Consider the following 19,529-nt stretch of genomic DNA (forward strand, 5'->3'; position numbering starts at 1 on the left):
AATTCAGTCCGGGTCTAGATTAATCGACAGATTAGATTCGATTTAATTCGATTCAAAATACAACAGAAACGGAAGTGTCATTTTGACGCGCGCCCCCGTATGTGATAACTATTTTAAATATATTCAAGATGTTGAAAGTGAGCGATAAATAGCCACGAATAATGTAGGAACAGGTGCATATTTTTCTTAACGCGACGATATAAAAGGTGATGTTTTACGCTTGTTCGTAATTTAATGAAAGAGCACTAGTTAGAATTAATAAGGGTAACAAAAAAAAAAAAAAAATTGAAGGAAAAAAAAGTAGAAATATGCAAGAACATATGTATTGATAACTATACCTTTTGCGGGCTAGTGCCATGCGGACTGTTATTTTCTTTGTCTATAGATGGCGAGACTGGCTCTGGACTGGAAAGACGTCGCGTAGCCATGCCAATTAGCCGGCGGACTTTTGGTTTAGGTTTCACTGAGCCGTTCGAAGTGTCTCTAATGTTAAATACATCCTTGAAGAGGCTGTAAAGAAAAGAAATAATTATTACATACGTTTCTACACACAGACACGATTGTATATACAATTACGAAAATACAATATCAATTCAATGATAAACCTAACCTCTATAATTAGGTCCCGATAAAGATACGTATTTTGGAAGTTATAATTAAGAACAAAAGATTTCTCGAACTGAAGAAAATCACGCACCTTGAATTTCATTGAACACATCTTTAGGAATATTGCCACAGATATTATCGACATGTTTTACACGCAATAATATTCTACTGTGAATGAATGATTAACTTCTATAAATTGCCTCGAAATTAATCGCGTTTCTTCTTTCCTAAACACAGTTACACAATGTCAAAATAGAATTCTACGCGATTTACAAGGCTGAGCGATACAAAAGAACACGCTGTCGTTCGCACATTGCCGTTTCATTAACAAAACTTACTGCCAGAATACTTTACATATGTATAACACGAGGAAATATGGTAGAGCGAGAGCGCGCCAACTGAATGCGCTTGCGCGCGAGCACCACATGCACTTAGCAGCGCGCAAAACTGATTTCACCGGTATATCTATTTTCGCAGTTTAGAAATCACTGATCCATGTACAATAAGAGCGTATAATACGTAAAAGACATAGGATAAGACCTAATATACTTTTAATAGATGAAATTGTGGACATGTTACTAAGAATTCTTTACGAACATGTTGGATTCCAAAAACACGTAGATACAATGTAAACAAATTTCCCCCATGTACATATACTTCACTGAATTTGCACTGAATTTCCAGACACATATTCACACGCGCGTTCACACGAAAAGTACGAAACGAAAGAGACGAAAAATCGACATAGCTCGGAAGCAGAAAATTAGCGTTATTACGATATATACCTTGTATATTGCCACACTTCACACGAATTATTAACATCTTGCCAGAACATAGCGATCAATGACGAAACACGAAGTCACAGTTAAAACCAGTCGATGATAACAAACGACAAGAAAAGGAACTGCGCGAGCCAGGAAATCACAGTATAGAATGGCCGTATTTATCGAATTAAAAAATGAAACGACGGTACGTAAAAGCTCGAACGGTAACCCGCCGCTCGTTACACCGACTGCCGACTCGGATCAACGCACGGCAACCCGCAAAGTCGCGTACTATCTGAGTGGCCTGGCGGGAAGTCTGTCTTTATATGTGGCAGCCTGGTGTGGTGGGGGGAAAGGGCCGACCAATCGGTAACTGGGAAAGGGCCCGCCTAAATCTTCTCAGGGCGTACAGGGAGAACGGAACGCGGAATCCACTCTTTAGGGTAACCGCTATGGGGGGCCCTTTTCTGCCTCTTTGCCGCCGTGTTTCGTTACATCCGTTTGTTCGTTTACTCGATCGTTCGCCGATATTTACCAGTCGCTAAATCTATATAAAATGTACATATATATAGAAGCACACTTGCGTCTGCATATGTTCCCTTACGACTTTGTAAACTTCGATCTAGTTTCGAAATAAAAGTCTATTGAGAAAATTCTTTAACTATTTAAACCTTAGCAACTTCAGGTTTCTTCGCACACGTACGTTCGCTTACTCGTTGGCTTTGAAAAATGTTATGTCTTCGGTAGCTGACGAAAGTATCTGAATATTTATAGGAAGCTTCCATGAATACATCGCGCGTGTTACAGAAAACATTTCGAAATTTCATTAATATTGTAATGAGGTACAATTGTATCTCATACATACGATACTTGAGTATCGTGATTACGTTCGTAACATCTGGTACGAGTCTGTTAATGTATATAGAAATTACAAGATATTCATCAGAGGCATACGCTCCATAAAGATTATCGGAGTATCTCGTACGTGAACAGTTAATTGCTCGTTATATTAATAATACATGATATTCTATTTTTAGCACAATTATATGTTTAAAATTATTATTCATGTTCCACCCTAATATTTTAATGATTGTAAGCTTATGATTGCAGTAAATTACATATTTGCAAAGTCTATACATACATCTATATATATATATATATTATCGGATTGATCTTAAATTTTTAATTTAACCAATATGACCATGACGGTCGTGCCTCGTTACGGTGTTAGAAATTATAAAATGTTTTATATAACGCGTGCAATATGTACGTAAAAATTCTCCTATCCATTGTATATTTGTTTCCAGTTCGAAAGCTTTTAAAGACCGTATCTAAGGCACTGATTATCAAAGTTAATTAATATAGAAGAGATCGCGTTCTCGAAGGAATTATTTAACATATCTAGAGTTATCAAACCGACATATATATTATATTGAAAGAGGAAGGAAAAGGATAAGACGGAGGAGAAGACGAATAAAGAAGAAGAAGAAGGAGAAGAAAAAAAGGAACATTTAAATCTACGCTGCTTATGTTCCCTTCTTTCTCGCGCTCGTGCCTATGTGTATACTCGGTCATTCACTGGCTAGCTCACTTTCGATACCAGGCCGGAAAAGGTTGCCGACCGTAGGAGTTGCTGCTCGCACTGAAAGGGCCTGTTCTCCTCTCTGTCTGTTACTACGCTCCTCTTTCCGTCGACTGATGCACCGACCATTCCGAAGGATGCAGCTCTCAGCAGGTACAGCTCGGTCCGTTTTTTCATTCTGCCGATCACAATGCTTCACCTGATCTCCGATACCACCCTCGCATTCTTTAAAGATTTTCACACGGACACGCCAGGTATGCGTTCGTAAGATTCAATCGCGCAAATAAGTTCGAAACGTATGTTTGCGCGTACATATGCATGTCTTATCTTGTTTAACCATAGGGATAAATAGGGAAAAGGGATAAATAGGGACAGCAGGTAGTAACTTCGCCACGCTAATTTATGCATTGCTCTCGTTGTCGTTAATAAAATTCCTGCTTCACATTTTATTGCACATTTTTTAACAATGCTGTCTTTTTTTCTACTTAATATAGATATACGTATATCTTTAATAACAAAGATTTCCTGGTAATTTATTTATGTTATCTTTTACTACGTATTTATTTATCTGCTCGTTTATTATCAAAATCGTTTAAAATCTAAAATATAAATCTTTTAACTTCTTTAAGTCTGGGTTGCAAAGTTGTGGTTACCGCTTTACACTTCTCGCTTTGGTGTGGTAATCACGTATTGAAGCAATAAACGAAGGTTAGTTAGAAGACAGACGAAGTGAAAAAAAAAATGAAGCGGAGGAGAGAAGTCGAAAAGAGGGTGAACAAATAAGGGACCGAAGGAATATAACGAACGATCCATCGGTCTGTTCCCAGCAGTCATAAATGCGAAGATTATTCGCTATAGGGCATCGAACGCGCGTAACGCACAGTGCGACCATGGGGGTAGCTCAGCTGCTTACTTTGCCATATATCGGGGGTTGCAAAGGCACCCCTCGCGTACAGCTGGCTGATTGTGCACCTTCTCCATCCTCGCGACACGTTATACCCGTACACCGGCTTTAGAGACAATCTCTAATCCAACTTAGATAGCTTACTTGCGGAAAATCGTTAAAAAGTATACATACCTGATATGAAAACCTGAATTCTTATCAATATACCAGTGCTATATACGAGTCAGTTATTTGCTTTTCAGCTAACTCCACAAATGAAGAAGTAGAGAGAGATTGATAAAATTACATATGAGATAAGCGTCGATCAAATGCTTCGTCGTAAGCTCGTATCATACACTGTATCATACTATACCCGCCGCTTTTTATTAATTTCTTCGTTTCATTAGATACACGATTAACACCCAGCTCTCAAGAAACAAACGAACGACCTACTTCTATAAGTTCATTTGTCGCGAGAAGATGACGCAGCTAGATAACGATGTAACCTTAAGGTAAATTTACAAAAAAGCAGCATCGTCTTCGACATCGTCATTTTTCTTCGCCTCTCCATTTATGCAGTTGATTAACATGGTTTCTGAACGTAACATCGAAATCAAAAAACCAGACTTATCACGTTTTTCCTTTGCTGTGTGCGCGTGTAAGTACACACTCGGCACTGGTCCAGAAACCGTCTTCCGCGGGAAACGAACGGTTCGAACGTATAACGGACTGGAAGGGAACTGGGAACTTGGAATCGGGCAAACGCCTGGCTCCCTACGACTTTGATTTTTCTATAAGAAAGAGTGCAGATGGTCGTATCCATTGTGATGGTTGGCACGTGCCAACCATGGGTACCCTGATGGTGCACCGCTAAGTGCATATACGTGTGTACATGTAACAGACACTTTCCAAACGAGCGTGTGCTGTATGCACGCATGCGTGTACAAGATACGATCGTGTACGTGTAGATACACGAAGATACGTGTACGGTGGGTGAAACGTATATTTCTACACAAACGTATAATCGTGACGATGTCCCATTGATGTTCCATTAACGACACACATCGGCACGAAAACGTGGGGAGCCATTTACGTAATACCTGACGGGAGGACATTACACTTTCAAGATTCTCTCTATTTTCGAGTATACGCTGTGATTGTTTATTTTTAATCAAATTCGTTGACATATTATTATACATCGTACGGTATACTATACATCGATCAATTCGATTTTGCGAATGAAGGCGTAACATAGGAAGTAAAATAATTTGATAAGTACGGAAATATGAAAGTTATTCTGTCGTAAGTTGCGTTTGAGCGATACCTCATTACTCTACCGACACAGGTATACGACGTATATGCACCTTATGTTCACTCCGCGAAACTTTCACGAGGAGAAGACACGAAATGTTTCGTGAAGATTGCACATGATCGATAGACATATAAACATTGGATAAACGTAACATTATTGAAGAACGTAACAGAAATATTTTTACATTTGTATAAAATGACGTATAAAATCTTATAAGAATAATATATAGTTTATAGAAATTTACTATGGGAAGGAAAGTGTAACGGTACATGAATCGTAGGATACAAAGTTTCAAATATCAGAAGGTTCTAGGGTTAATATAAAGGTAATAAGCAACGAAATATACCTGAAATTTAATACCAGATGTTTCGTTAGTCTAATTTCAATTCGAAGGATTTGTGGAACTATTGATTTCACTTACTGCAAAAAATTAAGGATTATTAAATTAAGGATTTATTACGTTACAGATAAAATTTCTCATAAGGAAGATGAAAACCTCCAGTTCAAAGCATATGAAGAATCCGGAATTTCCTGCGTTCTGTTAATCGATTTTATCCGTGGGTCGTATTTTCTTAAAGCATTTTCCTGACTTTAGTAAAATGATAAAATGATCGATATGCGTTATTTTTCGTTTTAATTTTATCCTGAAGATTTTCTCGAAATATTAAAACTTCTTTCTTTGTTAAAAAAAACAAACTTAAAACGAATATAGTTCGGGAATCGTAGTAGGCTTAAATAGACCTGGTTTCGAAATAACGATCTTTGACACTCTTGTAAAGAGATTCGAACTGATTTCATAACCCGATATAATCGTAATGTAATCGTAAAAATACGAAAAAGGCGAAAGATCGTTGAAAGACTATGCTGATTTTGATGAGAAATTAGACAGCTGAATGTATTAGAAGAGTGTCGATGATAACGACCTCGTAACCGTAAAGCATTCTAGAGAACAAGACGGCTTTACAGCTTCCTAAACGAGATCATCATCTGTTCCTTCGGTATCCCGAAGGGTGTAGAAGACAGTCTGGTCGTTCTTGCTATTCTTCCGATACATGCAGCCGTCGCAGATGCACTGTACAGGAGATCGAAATTCGCAATATGCCGAGAAGCAGTCGAAAGAAAGAAAGGAAGACATATAGAGGAGGAGAGGAGAATAAAAATTGCTCGAACCCCTCGCTAACAGCTATCAAAAGTCCCCTCTTTTAGATGGATAGATGAAGACGAAGGGAAGTCAGAAAAAATAATCACCCTGGGAAGTGAAGAAGCAGCAGGAACGGGATAGACAACAAGAAACGCGACGCGTAAAGAGCAAAAGGAATGAGGAGGACTGATAAGGTGAAAAGAGGAGAAGCATGGAAGACGAAATGGAGAAAGAGGTACACTCCGGCCATAAGTATCGGCACATCTACTCTTTACATTTATTGGAAAACTCTAACAATGGAAACTGTTAAGGAATTTCCAGTTACCAATTTAACTACTAATTGAATAACTTATCGATATATACTAATTATGTATAATTGATTAATCATCGATAATTAAATTGATGTTAATTGTAAAATCGGTTGTGAAGATTTTGAATCCTTTATAAGGCGCGTATGGTTCTAATAAATACAACTTTTACCACAAGATATTAAAATAGATGCCTTAAGATATATTGTCGAAAAACAATAAGTACCTCGACATTATGGTCGACAGGTATTGGATAGGAACTGCTCTTTCTTATAGTTATGAAATCTATCGTTTACAATCCGTCAAGAAATATTAGCTTTATTTCAGGTCCATTAGGGAGCAAATAATCTCTGTGATGTACTGTTAATCTAGGGGTCGTATAATTGCCTCAGGTACTTATCCTCAATTCGTCGTAAAACTTGTCAAAAGAAGCTGTCAAGTTATTGTAGAGGACAGGTTATAGTGAAACAATGGAAAAGTACGGTTTAAAGAAATACAGCTTTGACAACAAAATATTAAAATAAGTGCCTTAAGATATATTGTCGAAAAACAAACAGTACCTCGACATTATGGTCGACTGGTATTGCACGGTATGCAAAGGTACAAAGCGATATAATAATAAGCAAGAAAGGTAAAAAAAAATACATTGAGGCTGTAAACCGAGAGGTAAAATTTGAAAATCCACAGATTTTGTTCCAATTCATCGACATTTGGGGCAAATTTGTCGATCATAGACGGTTTTAAAGATCCTAGAATTGCGTGGAGCTACTATTTCTCATCGTTGTGATATCTATCGTTTACAATTCCTCAAGGAATATTGGCTTTATCTCAGGTAATATCGGGAAGCAAATAATCTCTGTGGTCGTGTAATTACCTCAGGTACTTATCCTAAATTCGTCGTAAAACTTGTCAAAACAAGCTGTAAGGTTATCGTAGAGGACAGATTATAGCGAAAAGATGGAAAATGTCGATATCTTTCTAAAAAAAAATTCTATATTCTTTTATATAGCATAAGATAGATTAAACTAGGGATACAAAATAGAAAAATAAATTATAGTATAAAAAAAATAGTACATACTGATATACGGCGTAGAAATGATGTACGGGGGGAAACTGGAAATCATCGAAAGCCGAAAGGCAAGAATTAAGTGAATAAGTAAAAAAATATATTTTTATGTATAATAGTTTTTAAATATCTCTTGAAAACATTGATAATTCACTGCCACTTACTTTACATTTTGTCTACCGTGTTCGGCCTCCTACTTCTATTTACACAATAGAAGAAGGTAAACCTAAATTTCCCAGCGAATCGATCAAAGGAAGGAGGGTCACTCGGTTTTCGGCGCCGCCGACCTGCTAAATAGCACAAAATTCCAACCCCCTGTTCAACCACTACCTATCTATTCTTCATATGCTATTTTTTACCTGTGATCTGCTATCATCTTCCCACCTTCTGCCGACCTGTACAAATTCCAAAAATTTCCCGGAAAGTTGAGAAACAGCTTGTCTAAACGCGCTCGATGATCATTGCACGGATACAGAGTAATTACACCTTGAATGCTTCACAACTTCGTGGAAGAGTTGCTCCATCGAAAAATTGCTAATGTGATTGTATTTCTCGCTAGATAGAACCTGAACATTTATAACAAATGTCCAAAGACAATCTAATGAAAAACCCACGAATTTATCATCAATGTTATATTTTATGGCCTCGTGCAAGACCCGACAATGTCATACTTTTGCAAAAATGAGTTAACCCCGGTATCGAGTTCGGAAGCAATTGTGCGTTCCATATAAAGAGACGACAGTATCAAATTCCGTGTAGAAATGGCTATACTGGAATTTGTTCCTTTATTTCGATTTTATCGCGATTCTTGTCAACTTTTATTCTTGTGATTGTAGAAATTTCCGTTTAAGATATAACTTGCTTAAAGAATTAACGGTATACTACAATCTAATATATGGAAATAAGTATAATGTATGGAACTAACATACGAAGAGAATTTGTCATACGAGCTAAACGGAGGAACACATGAACAGCTTGGGGGCTTGGCGCGCTTCAAACAGCTAGGTTTCTGAGAATAGCCATGCAACAGTGCCCGCAAACCCAGACCTTGGGATTACCACCGACTCTTATCGACGCTTAACCGCAACCGAAATATCGCGACGATATCTTCCTTCCTTCTTCCTCGTTTCGCTCATCCGAACTTTATCATTCGATCTCTTTTTCTCTCCCCTCGTCCTTCTTCTCTTCCGCCCCCTTCTCCAGCGCGCGATCTCTCTCTCGCTTCTTCGCACTTTTCTCGCCTTTCTCTATTACTCGTTTATTCGCTACATCTTTCCTCTCTCGTTTATCTTTTTTAGCATTATCAACAATCTCGCCAATGCTGAACCGATGCCGACACGCATATGCACGTATGTGTGTCGGGGAAACAGAGAGAAACGGAGAGAGAGAAAGTGCAGATGATACGGAAGAGATAAAGTAGGGAAAAAATGAGAAAATAACAATTGGAAAATTAGAAAAAGGAATATACAGAACGATCTTAAAGTTTCCATACGACCAGAAAAACACGCGATTCTCCGCGTAAAAAGTCCAAGATGCAGGATACAATTTGTTTATAAATATCGTTGTATGTTTCGCGTTCGTAATTGTTACGCAGTGGCTGCAAAAAGTATTTGTACACCACTGTTTTAATTTATTATTGCGTGTATAAGATACTGTTACCACCGGTCAATCAAGCATCCGGATGACTTATGAGCGGTAGTATATGACTGATTACGTTTCTCTGCCGTGATCTACCCGCGAATACGACTTATGGAATATCCTAATAAGAACGTTGGTGGACGTTCGATACGAGCCGATTTATCCCAGCGAGAAAGTCGTTTCGCGTTCATCGATTATTCACGTGCGAGTAAAGCTCGTGTAACAGCTGCACCCGTATAGCATATCGCAAGAGCCAAGCGTTAGACAATACGGTACACAGTGCCCTGATGGGGGAGGCCGAAAGTGTTATATGGGGGCGTGTAACGCTTCCTACTACCCAAGCGAAAGTCGACTATACTCGATCACGTAAACCGTACACCTCCCCAACTAGCCAGTACACGAACGATCTAACGAACTTCCAAACGATCAAATCGTCGTACGTACGCATCTCGCATTTATTTCTCGGTAACGTTTCCCTCTTCGTACGTTCCACGTGGCTCTCGGTAAGCGCCAACTGAACTTGGTCGCTCGAACCGAACGAACGTTAACACATAACTTTAACAGAAATTACTTCCTGCAAGGAGATATACCTTAAGCGGTTGCTCAATTGAGATCAAACTTTCTCGCCGACTGTTTTCAGTAAACCATATATCTTCGAAACGTATAACGGGAGAAAATGTGACAAGAAGATAGGACGTTCTTAATTTTTTGTGTCCCTTGGGCCCCTTGTGGCGTGGAACCAATCGTGCGTTTCGTTGTCGAGAAAATGTACTAAGTTCAAGGAGACCAACAGTCGTTGTTGATGTACGTAAGAACTTTCAATTCAGCTTCGTACTACGTTTTTCCATTTTAATCGTTTAAGGAACTTCCTCTTGTTGGAACAAGAGGCAGGCTAGCAGCGTACAAATTTGGAGGAGAATTTCCACGGTGAAATTAAAACTCGCTGCAAATATACGTGTAACAAACCCTTTTCGCAGGAACGTGTAAAGATCGTCAATGACGATCGAATTTGTAATTATTATTACGTCACAACCGCTGAAAATGTCGAGGCGTTTCGTGTATTGAAAATTCCGTTCATCCAATTCGATCCAATCGCAATCAGATCGTAAATCACTCCGTTCGAAGACGCACGAATGACGATACTCGTAAATTAAAAAAAAAAAAGCCAAATTTCATCTACGTATCATGCGATAGTTAACACATTGTCGACTGGCTATTTAATGCAAAAATCAACTTGCGCAACCGACTATCCTATACAGAAACTAACAGCATTTCTCCATGAATATGCATGTTTACTTGTGATATATCAACGACATGTTAAAGAGCACTGTCATTCCTGTTCTACTCGATTTTCAATCGAAGAAATACGTTCGTACAAATGCGTCTAACGTACGATTCGCAGAACGGCGGCCGGTTGCCAAAAACACGCGAAAGAAACAACGGAAGGAGTAACGAATTTCCTGTATCGTGCGACAGTTTGAAAAGATCCGATTGTTCCTGTTCTACAGGATTTTCAATCGAGAAAGTACGTTTATATATAAAAGTACGATTCGCAAAACGGGCCGGTTCCCAAAAACACGCGAAAGAAGGAATGGAGGGAAAAACGACGATGACCGAACGGCGTAGACGGTCAAAGCGGCGAGACGATGAGTTTCTCCTCGTCCCGCGCAGGAAGGTTGCCGCCGTTCCCAGGCTGGAGACTCTTCTCCGTCCACCCAGAGAGGAATTTAAATCTCAACGGTCGGTCGTGGTCTTTTATAGTGGGGAGAGGCGACACCGCTGAGGTTCGCGACGGTGCGACGGGAACGAAGAAAAGAGAAAAAGATAGACCGAGACCAGGAGGTAGGGAAGGCGAGCGTTCTCGCCTGTACAAGTGTGTGTACATGCTGGAGAGAGAAAGAGCGAGAGCGCAGGCCGAAGAGGAGAGAAGAGAAGGGGAAAAGAGAGCGAGAGAGAGAGAGAGAGAGAGAGAAGAGAGCAACCACCCATGGAACACACTGTTTTGCCGTGTCTCGAACTCGGCTCTGGATTCGGTCTCGTTCTCGGTCTCGGGCTTCGACGACCCCGACACGACTTCGGTTCCAACCCTGAGGAAAAGGGACTCAACATTGAACCAAACAACCAGTACAAAGTAGACATGAACAGGCCGCGATGAAGAGGGCACAGAAATCAACGGATCTGGAAACGGGAATAGGGAATAGGGGCGAGAAGATTCCGGTTAAAAGAGCGAAAGACTACTGACAAGGGGATAAGGAAAACAGAGTGTTGGAAAGAAGCGACGATGTAAACATGGTAGGAACGACGATAAGGGATAGAGATACAGAGAAGGTACAATAGGAAAAAGGAAAAGATTCCTGTTTTCAAGAAGAATACCGATAGCAGTATGTAGGCGAACATTTCGAATAAAAACAAATTGCATACTAGCTTCGATTTATTCGACACGTAACGGGTATTAATTCCCGCCTACCTATTCCCGCCAACTCCCGCTAACTCCCGCCGTAACTTGTACATCGATGCATATACATGCCTTGCATCTTTCTATGCTTCCTTCCTCTATAGCAAACGGGAAGAGCTACGATTGAAAATCATTCGGTTGTATAACGTATTTGGAGATAAGTATTTTTATTATTCGTATAATTTCTATATTCGTTTGTTTTGTATTATTTAAATCTGAATAATAGCGACAGTACATAGGGAAAGAAGGAAGCGACGCTAACGTGGTTTTGGCCTGGTTCTGACACGATATATTCTAGCCCGTGTTTCGTTTAAAACAGAAAAAGAGTAATATCCACTTGATCCAAACCCTCGGCTCTAGAGGATATTAAACCGACGTTAAAGCACGTCGCTGTGACCATGTCCCAATTAGCGTATTTACAGTCCCTACGCAACCGCTTCCCGTTTAAATGCTCCGGTTACTCTTATCTTGCGGAACGCCTCTGGTATTTTGTGCCAGTCTAAACGATACCATTGATATCGTCGATGGTAATATTCGATCTTTTACAGCCCTATTTTCTATCGGATATATATACACGTATCATTTACGCATAAAACTTCCAGTCCAATTGGACCATTCGCAGATCAAAGTTGGAGATTTAAAAAATGTTAGCGTCGATACACATAATCGATATATAATTTCGTCAATTTCCTCTACTTCTCGGTTCGTGGAATTAGCCACGATTTGGCAAATACGCAGCTCAATTGTCGTCTAGTCATACTCGATTCATTTTCTCATCTGCTTGATTGATTTTCAACAATAACAACGACGAAGAGGAAAAGAGTACGATCGCTTTGGTATGCTTCTAATGTGGCTCAACTTCTCTCTTCTTCTCTTTTTCGCTTCCCAGACAAAGCGATCTACCACCCATGCACCGTGCTAGCCAAGCACTACGGAAGCTCAAAACCTTGCTTTGATACCTCCCACAGTTTCCTATTTTTGAGTTTGCTGGTCTCTCTTGTCGCTTCACAGTGAAATCTTAGTTTCTTTCAAGACGACAACGACGTTCCTTCGGACCTGTTCCGTACCGTTCTCATAAAACGACCTTCCCAGAAAGCAGTTCTTTTCTATTTCTCTATACTCGTCGCGTATCGTACAGTCTCGAGTATTTCACTCACGATGAAACTAGTTGCAACAGGTTTCGTCTGCATCAAGTAACGAAACAATAAGCATCAATCGATATTCCTCAGTCTCGGTCTTAACCTGTTAACCTGGGAAGGACGAATTAACTCGCCGTTCCGATTCTTAATCGCTTAAATACAGGCCGTTGAAAAGAGCGGTTGGATGCTTAAACAACTTATAGTACTGATCGAGAGGAATAAAAAATGTCTAAGAACAGCCCTTTCGATGTAAAATCACCTTTTATTATTCGTTAGACTACCTAATTTTTTCCATTCTAGGCTCCTAAAAAAATCTCAAAAAATTCACATTAGACGATTGGTTCTTGAGTGAAACGTTTGGAAAATTTGTCGGGAAAAATAAAAATATATCTGGAAGAAATTTACGAGTGAAATTTCGGGCGTAATTTCGGGATTCAGCTCGTCTACAGAGAAGTCTGTGGAGCTACACGATCTGTTTTTCCAACCAGCTTTCCACGACTCGAACAAACGAATCTCTTTAAAAGATGAAAATCTGCGACCAACGTCGTTCATCCCCGAGGCGACTTTCTCACGCTAGCTCGGTTACTAAGTGAGGATGTGAAAGACCACGGCGTTCGAAGGTCGTTCGTTCAAATTGCTCGTTTTGCGCATCGCACAAAGCCACCTCTACCACGACGTTAAGATCTCGGTACACGAATACACTTTATAACCGATTACATACAGCGAGGCTCCAACGTTCGACGTTACGGACCGTTCGAAATATTGCGCGAAGCTAGTTTTTTAAATGCTCGTGCTTATGTAAGCACGCGATCGATTGGCGCGTGAACGAACGACAGAGCGCGATAGAAAGCACGAGAGTGGGGGCAGACAGAGAGAAATGGAGTGGGTGGTAGGAGGCTTAATGTAGGAAATGGAAGGGAGAGAAAAAATTGGTTGGAAGGGCGCTGTTGCTGGGGGCGAACTCCACCGTTACGAGTGGAGTAAAAACGGTTCGAAAAAGTAACGGATAAACGGAGAACCGAGATGGCAGAAGAATAGTAAGAGAACAAACGAAAAAGGAGTGGGAGAAAAAAGGCGCGCGAGAAAAGAAGAAAGAGGGGAGAAAGGGTGGGAGGGAGAAGAAAGACGAAAGAACGAAGTGAAGATTGGTGGGTGGGGAAGATATGATAGAAGGAAGAAAAGGAGGAAAGAAAGCAAAGAGATACGGAAAGAGAGAGGCGAAAGGAGTGTTTGAGAGAGGGGCGCGAGAAGCGTAGAAGATGAGGCGGATGAGGTGACGGGATGATGGGGAAACGAGTATGGGTAGACATGCAGGCATGCAGACAAACAGGCACCGAGTGGATACTGGAGAAAGAAGTTGAGAGGAAGGAGGAAGTTGCGCAACGGTCAACCGACGCGGCATTAGAGAAGCGCATCGAACCAACCCACGTAAATACTTGTTCCGTTTATTTAAAAATATAAGACGATCCAAAAAGACGAAGCCAGAATAAAGATGAAACGCGTGAAAGGTTGATAACACGCGCCCAAGAAGAAGAAAGATGAAGGCACTTATCGATCGATACGATCTGAACATAACGATCTCTGAATCTTGGAACGAGTACAAAAGGAACGAGCTATAAGAAGGCCGTAATAAAATTCATCCCCCGGAACGAGCCGCCGAGGCATGCATCCGATTTCTTTCTTTCTCGACCAGCTCTCGGGTTCGGTCCAGCTCGTTGGTTACCGCCGCTATGCAGCTACCTGTGAGGGAGTGAATCGTATAAGTACGAATAACAACCTGTTCCCCTCTACCTGCTCGGAGAGTAGCTACGTGTATGTGCGCGGATAACAGCTCCTTTCCTTTGATCTCGAATGACGAAAGACGTCCTATGACCGCACCTATACTCGCTAATTCGCGCGTTTACTTCCTCGCTTCCGTGAAATACGCGTATACCCTTGTTTTAAATATTTATAAATACACGATCTTATTTTAGCGTGCTATTTGAATATCACACGCTTCCAATCCAATCTTGCATTTGTTCCACGTGTGCACTGGTAATGTGAGAAGAATGAGCGGAGTCTCCGATAACTCTCAGTAGGTAGTACGTTGGAAAGTTACGAGCGGAAAAATTCGTATTATAGACCGTTGGAAATATTAAGATATATTTCTTGGTCAATGACCGAACTTCTTCTATACAAGTCACGGACGGGATAAGGACACACGATAAATGGTCTGTATACAAAGAAAATAACAATTAGCGGCACATGGTATTGGGTCGTTTCGCGGAAATGGTCGAAACCATCGAGAATCTCAGTCAGTTTCCCTCCAAAACCGGTCAGCTGATGGTATTTGCCCGACCAGCTGAAGGGACGGCTGTCAAGGGTAGGCAGACTCGGCCATTTTTAAATCCCTCGTAGCCGCCGATTTAAAAGACCACGCTTGTTTTCTGCTGCGCGTCGGCCTACTCGCCTCAGCCCCAGTCCCGGCCCTGGCCCTGGCCCCATCCCCCACCAGGTTTGCCTTTCTGACGACGCGACGCGACGTACAGTGGCTCACGAAAGTATTTGAACATTTACAATAGAATCTTTTTATTAATACACTATGTACACTGTAGGAGATTTTCGGAAATATCGCTAACATTGTAACGAGACGCGATTATCATAATCGTAATACTAAAATTTGAAACCAATCCGAAAATGTATATACAAGTTGCGAGACATTTATTGCAAACATTAGAAAAATTAGTATACCTCATAAATAACAGTCTTAAATACACAATTGACGCTAAACATGGTTTCGCTATATACTGTGGCTTGCTGGTACAGCGAATAGCTGACTGTTCGTATAATTTGATGATCTTTAGGAATCGCATGCTTTCCATTTACCGGAAAGTAAATATCTTGTAGCTTCTACGTACATTTTCAGATTCCGTTCAAATTTTGTCAATGTAATCGCGACAGCCGTGCCTCGTTACAGCGCTAATGAAATAAGACATTTTTCCTGCAATATATACAGAAAAAGTCTCTTCGAATACTTTCGTGAGCCACTACAACTTCGTCTTGGCCTGTCCCGACCCATCAGCTCTCGCTTCCTCTCGTGTTGTCTTCTTGTCGTCTCGTTTCATCTCATCTCGCCCCCTACCTTGTCAAGGAGTAAACACCATTCCGTTCCCTTTACATTCGTACCCTTAGACCGACGTTGGTATCGCGGCTACCTTTTCCCGCGCTCATTCCTACTTTCCTCGTTGTCTCGTTTCTTCACGCTAACCGGTCGAGTTGCAACGAACGTCCACGCACGTTGTCCGCGCATCCAACGAATCGCGCTTGTTTTTCATTATCTCCGCTTCACCGTTTTAGCCTCCAACCGTTACGACGATCACGGTTCAAATAATCAAACGCGAGTCGGTTGATCGCCGCACACTTTCGACGTCGAACGACTATCTTCGATCTTTTCTTTTCGCCATAATGTTACACGTTCGCTGGCTGAATCTCGTTCTCAAGTACTCGCAATTTGCGACTTCCGTTTGTAACATACGATTTTTGTTTATAGGTTAATGATCTTCCTATCTTCCTCTTTCTCTCTGTGGTTTAAAGCTGACATCTCTTTCATTTCATCCGCCAGAAAGTACCCATTTATTTGTAAAAATACGTTTTACACCTGTACTGTACAATATACTAATTTTTTGCTTTATTTACTGTATATTGATCTTTTCACGCTAAATATTCCTGTACATACAAATAGCAGCTCACGGAAGCATTCGTGGACTTGTAAAAACCTTTCCTTTTCTACGAAACATTTCGAAATTTCATTAGCACCGTAACGAGACTCGATTATCACGATTGTATTGGTAAAGTTCGAAACAAATTTGAGAATGAATATAAAAGGTACGAGATATTTCGTGCAAGTATATATATATATATGTGTAGTCTTCACTGGAATTTTGATTCAAATGGTTCACGATAAGAGCAAATGTCCCAAATTTGCTGTTCGCTCTTATGATTTCGCTGTTTTGTAAAGTGGGAAAATTTAAGAAGAATGACAATTAACAAAACGCTTAAATTGGTAAGAAGCTAATAGAAATCTTTGAAACTGCTTGGCAGCCTGTGCACGCCAATAGTTCAATTATTTCTTGTAACGTGGTATGAGAGAAAAATGCGAGACAACCGCACAAAATGATCTGTAGTTCGATAAATGGAATTCTACGGTGGATTTATTCGAAGGAAACTGTATAAATAAAAGGCTCGTGGCATCAATAGCTACGTTCTAACAGCAGGTCCCTCACGGCAACAAAGCAAAATAGACCAAAAGAACGAAACTCGCCGTTTTTCCTTTCGTGGGCTCTTTTCTTCAAGATTTCAGGTAAGTATTATCGATCCCTGTGACCGCGAGACACAGGTACTACACAAGATGTTCGACATCTTCTCACACCTACCTGAAGAATCGATTCAAAAAATACTCCAATTGTAATACTCATCGCCAATGACAATTTAGTTTTTCATATATTTTTCAATATATTTATCACGAGTCTTTCAAATTTGTTTCCTTCGTTCTTCGACTACTTCGTCGATTCTCTTTTTTTTTTTTCTTCCTTTGGTTTATTGCACAGTTAATTCGTAAAATCGAAGATAAAGGTTAAGAACGAAGGAGAAGAAAAGAGAGGAAGAGAGAAATTTGGAGGGAAGACTAGGATGGTGGTGGAAAAAAAGCGGGAATGTTGCGGCGATCAGCTGAGAAATATTCCAAAAGAGGCTGGTCGGTCGGCCCTTTCGATAAACCGGTTAGCCTGGCGTGGGGCATCTTGGCGGGAAACCTCCGCCAATGACAGTCCGCTGCTTTATCTCTTTCTCGCTTCTTCCCTTCCTCCTTCCTTCTCTTTTGCTCGTTTGTCTTTCCCCCACCTTCCAGTCGGCTTTCTTAGAAGGAACGCAAAGCATTTGCATTCACGAGGGAGACCACCGCATAGATGCCTGGCCTGTATCGCGTACACGTTTTGTGTCGTTGACGCGTATCTATGAAAAATTCCTCTTCTAACAATTTCGAACAGTTGTTCGTCGAAAGGAAATAATAGCGTTAAAGCGACCGAAAACGTGCTTCATGGTAATCTCGATTGGTAAAAGCAAATAAAGAATTGTAAATAGATCTCGTTTCGTTGGCAACGTTACTCCTCTTCCCTTTAACAAACTTTTCGGTCGTAGAATATCATATGAGAGTTGGCAATCTACCGTATATTACATTGAATGGTAGATGCCTGTGAATACGTCGAAATACGATATTTCTTTTAAATTTCTGTTACGTACGATAGCTAGTGCTGTCTATGTGTATGTACAGCAGCGTGAAGAATTATTCAGATCAATTCAATTGAGATTTAATTAATTAATTTAATTGAGAAATCATTATCATTTACTTAGGTTACTTAGGAGTATTTTTTCAAATTTCTACTCTCGTCCTTGTCAATCGATCTACGTGACTTCAAGCGATTCGAGTCTGTTGAGCGAGATTGTCATCTTATCTGATTATTAATGTCGTATTAGAAATGATTAATGTAAGCTTGTTATACCTAATTAGAAATTTGTGTTCTCAAGTTTCTAAATAAAATCTAACTGTTATTGCTTTCAGCTATATCTTGACTAAAAAGAAAGAACTGTTGCTAGGTTATGTAATACCATCCCAGTTTCGTACTTGCCAATGTCGGTTCCCTAGATCGAGTCAATTTTTTCTGAACTTTGCGCTCGCAGCCATACTTCGTATACGTGATATTTTTATTAGACGTTACTAAGTCACCGCTACAATTTTATTTCATTGTATGCTGAGTTCAATTTGTGTGTAATAAAACACACTGTTACGCTGGCTATGTGCTTATGACATCAACGCAAACTAGTTCCTTACCATCCTTCCGATGAACATAACCTATCCTTTCCGAAGGAAAAGAAATGGTATACTATTTCATATTTTATGATCTCGGACACGATGTATCTCGTTTCTTGTCATACTAATCGCAACATGTAAAAATCAAACATTTTTGAATAGTTTTATAGTTACGAGATACGGTGAACGATTAACTGCTATTACAAAATCGCCCAAGACTTCTACAGGGTACTGTACGGAAACGTGATCGGCGGGAGTAAAATTGCTAGAGACTTAGTTCACGTGTGGTCTCTCGTGTAGCAAAGTTGAAACATATACACGACCCAAACGCACCCGAACCGTCTACGAGCTAAAGTGGGCGGCGTTATTCTTAGCGAGTAGGGATACGATGAACTTGCTTGCCCGAACCGTTTTGCTTGATTTTTTAACGGTCGCGTCACGAGAGCAACGAAGAGAAATATAAAGATAAAATATCGGCTACTGCAGCAGAAACTTGCTGGAATGCGAACAAATGTAAGTAGACGAACTAACGCATGATACAATTTTAACAACAATTTCCGTCTGCTGTTTGTCTAGTTGTTGTAAAAGGAATAGAAGGAGTGCAGAGGGAAGAAGAAGGAAAAGGAGGGGTGGATGATATCGAATAAAGCGTAGGAGCTAGTTGAAGCGTGAAACGGGAAAGAAAACCGATGAGTACGGCGCCGAACGAGATGGATAAGCTTACCAGAAACGGTGGGAACCGGCGAGTGAGGTAGAAAGAGAAAGAAAAGACAAGTGAATCTTCCTGGCG

General features: G+C 40.4%; 1 protein-coding gene across 1 annotated transcript in view; it reads right to left on the minus strand.

Annotated features, from left to right (window-relative positions):
• The window catches only part of loco (regulator of G protein signaling family member locomotion defects), a 39,788-nt gene that overhangs the window by 2,766 nt on the left and 17,493 nt on the right, over positions 1-19,529 (minus strand). The window contains exon 16 of the mRNA XM_033350225.2: positions 339-510. Within this exon, the coding sequence (XP_033206116.2) occupies positions 339-510 (172 nt within the window). The remainder of the gene's footprint in view (positions 1-338; positions 511-19,529) is intronic.

Source organism: Bombus vancouverensis, chromosome 15 (assembly GCF_051014615.1).
Source record: "Bombus vancouverensis nearcticus chromosome 15, iyBomVanc1_principal, whole genome shotgun sequence".
Classification (NCBI taxonomy): Eukaryota; Metazoa; Arthropoda; class Insecta; order Hymenoptera; family Apidae; genus Bombus; species Bombus vancouverensis.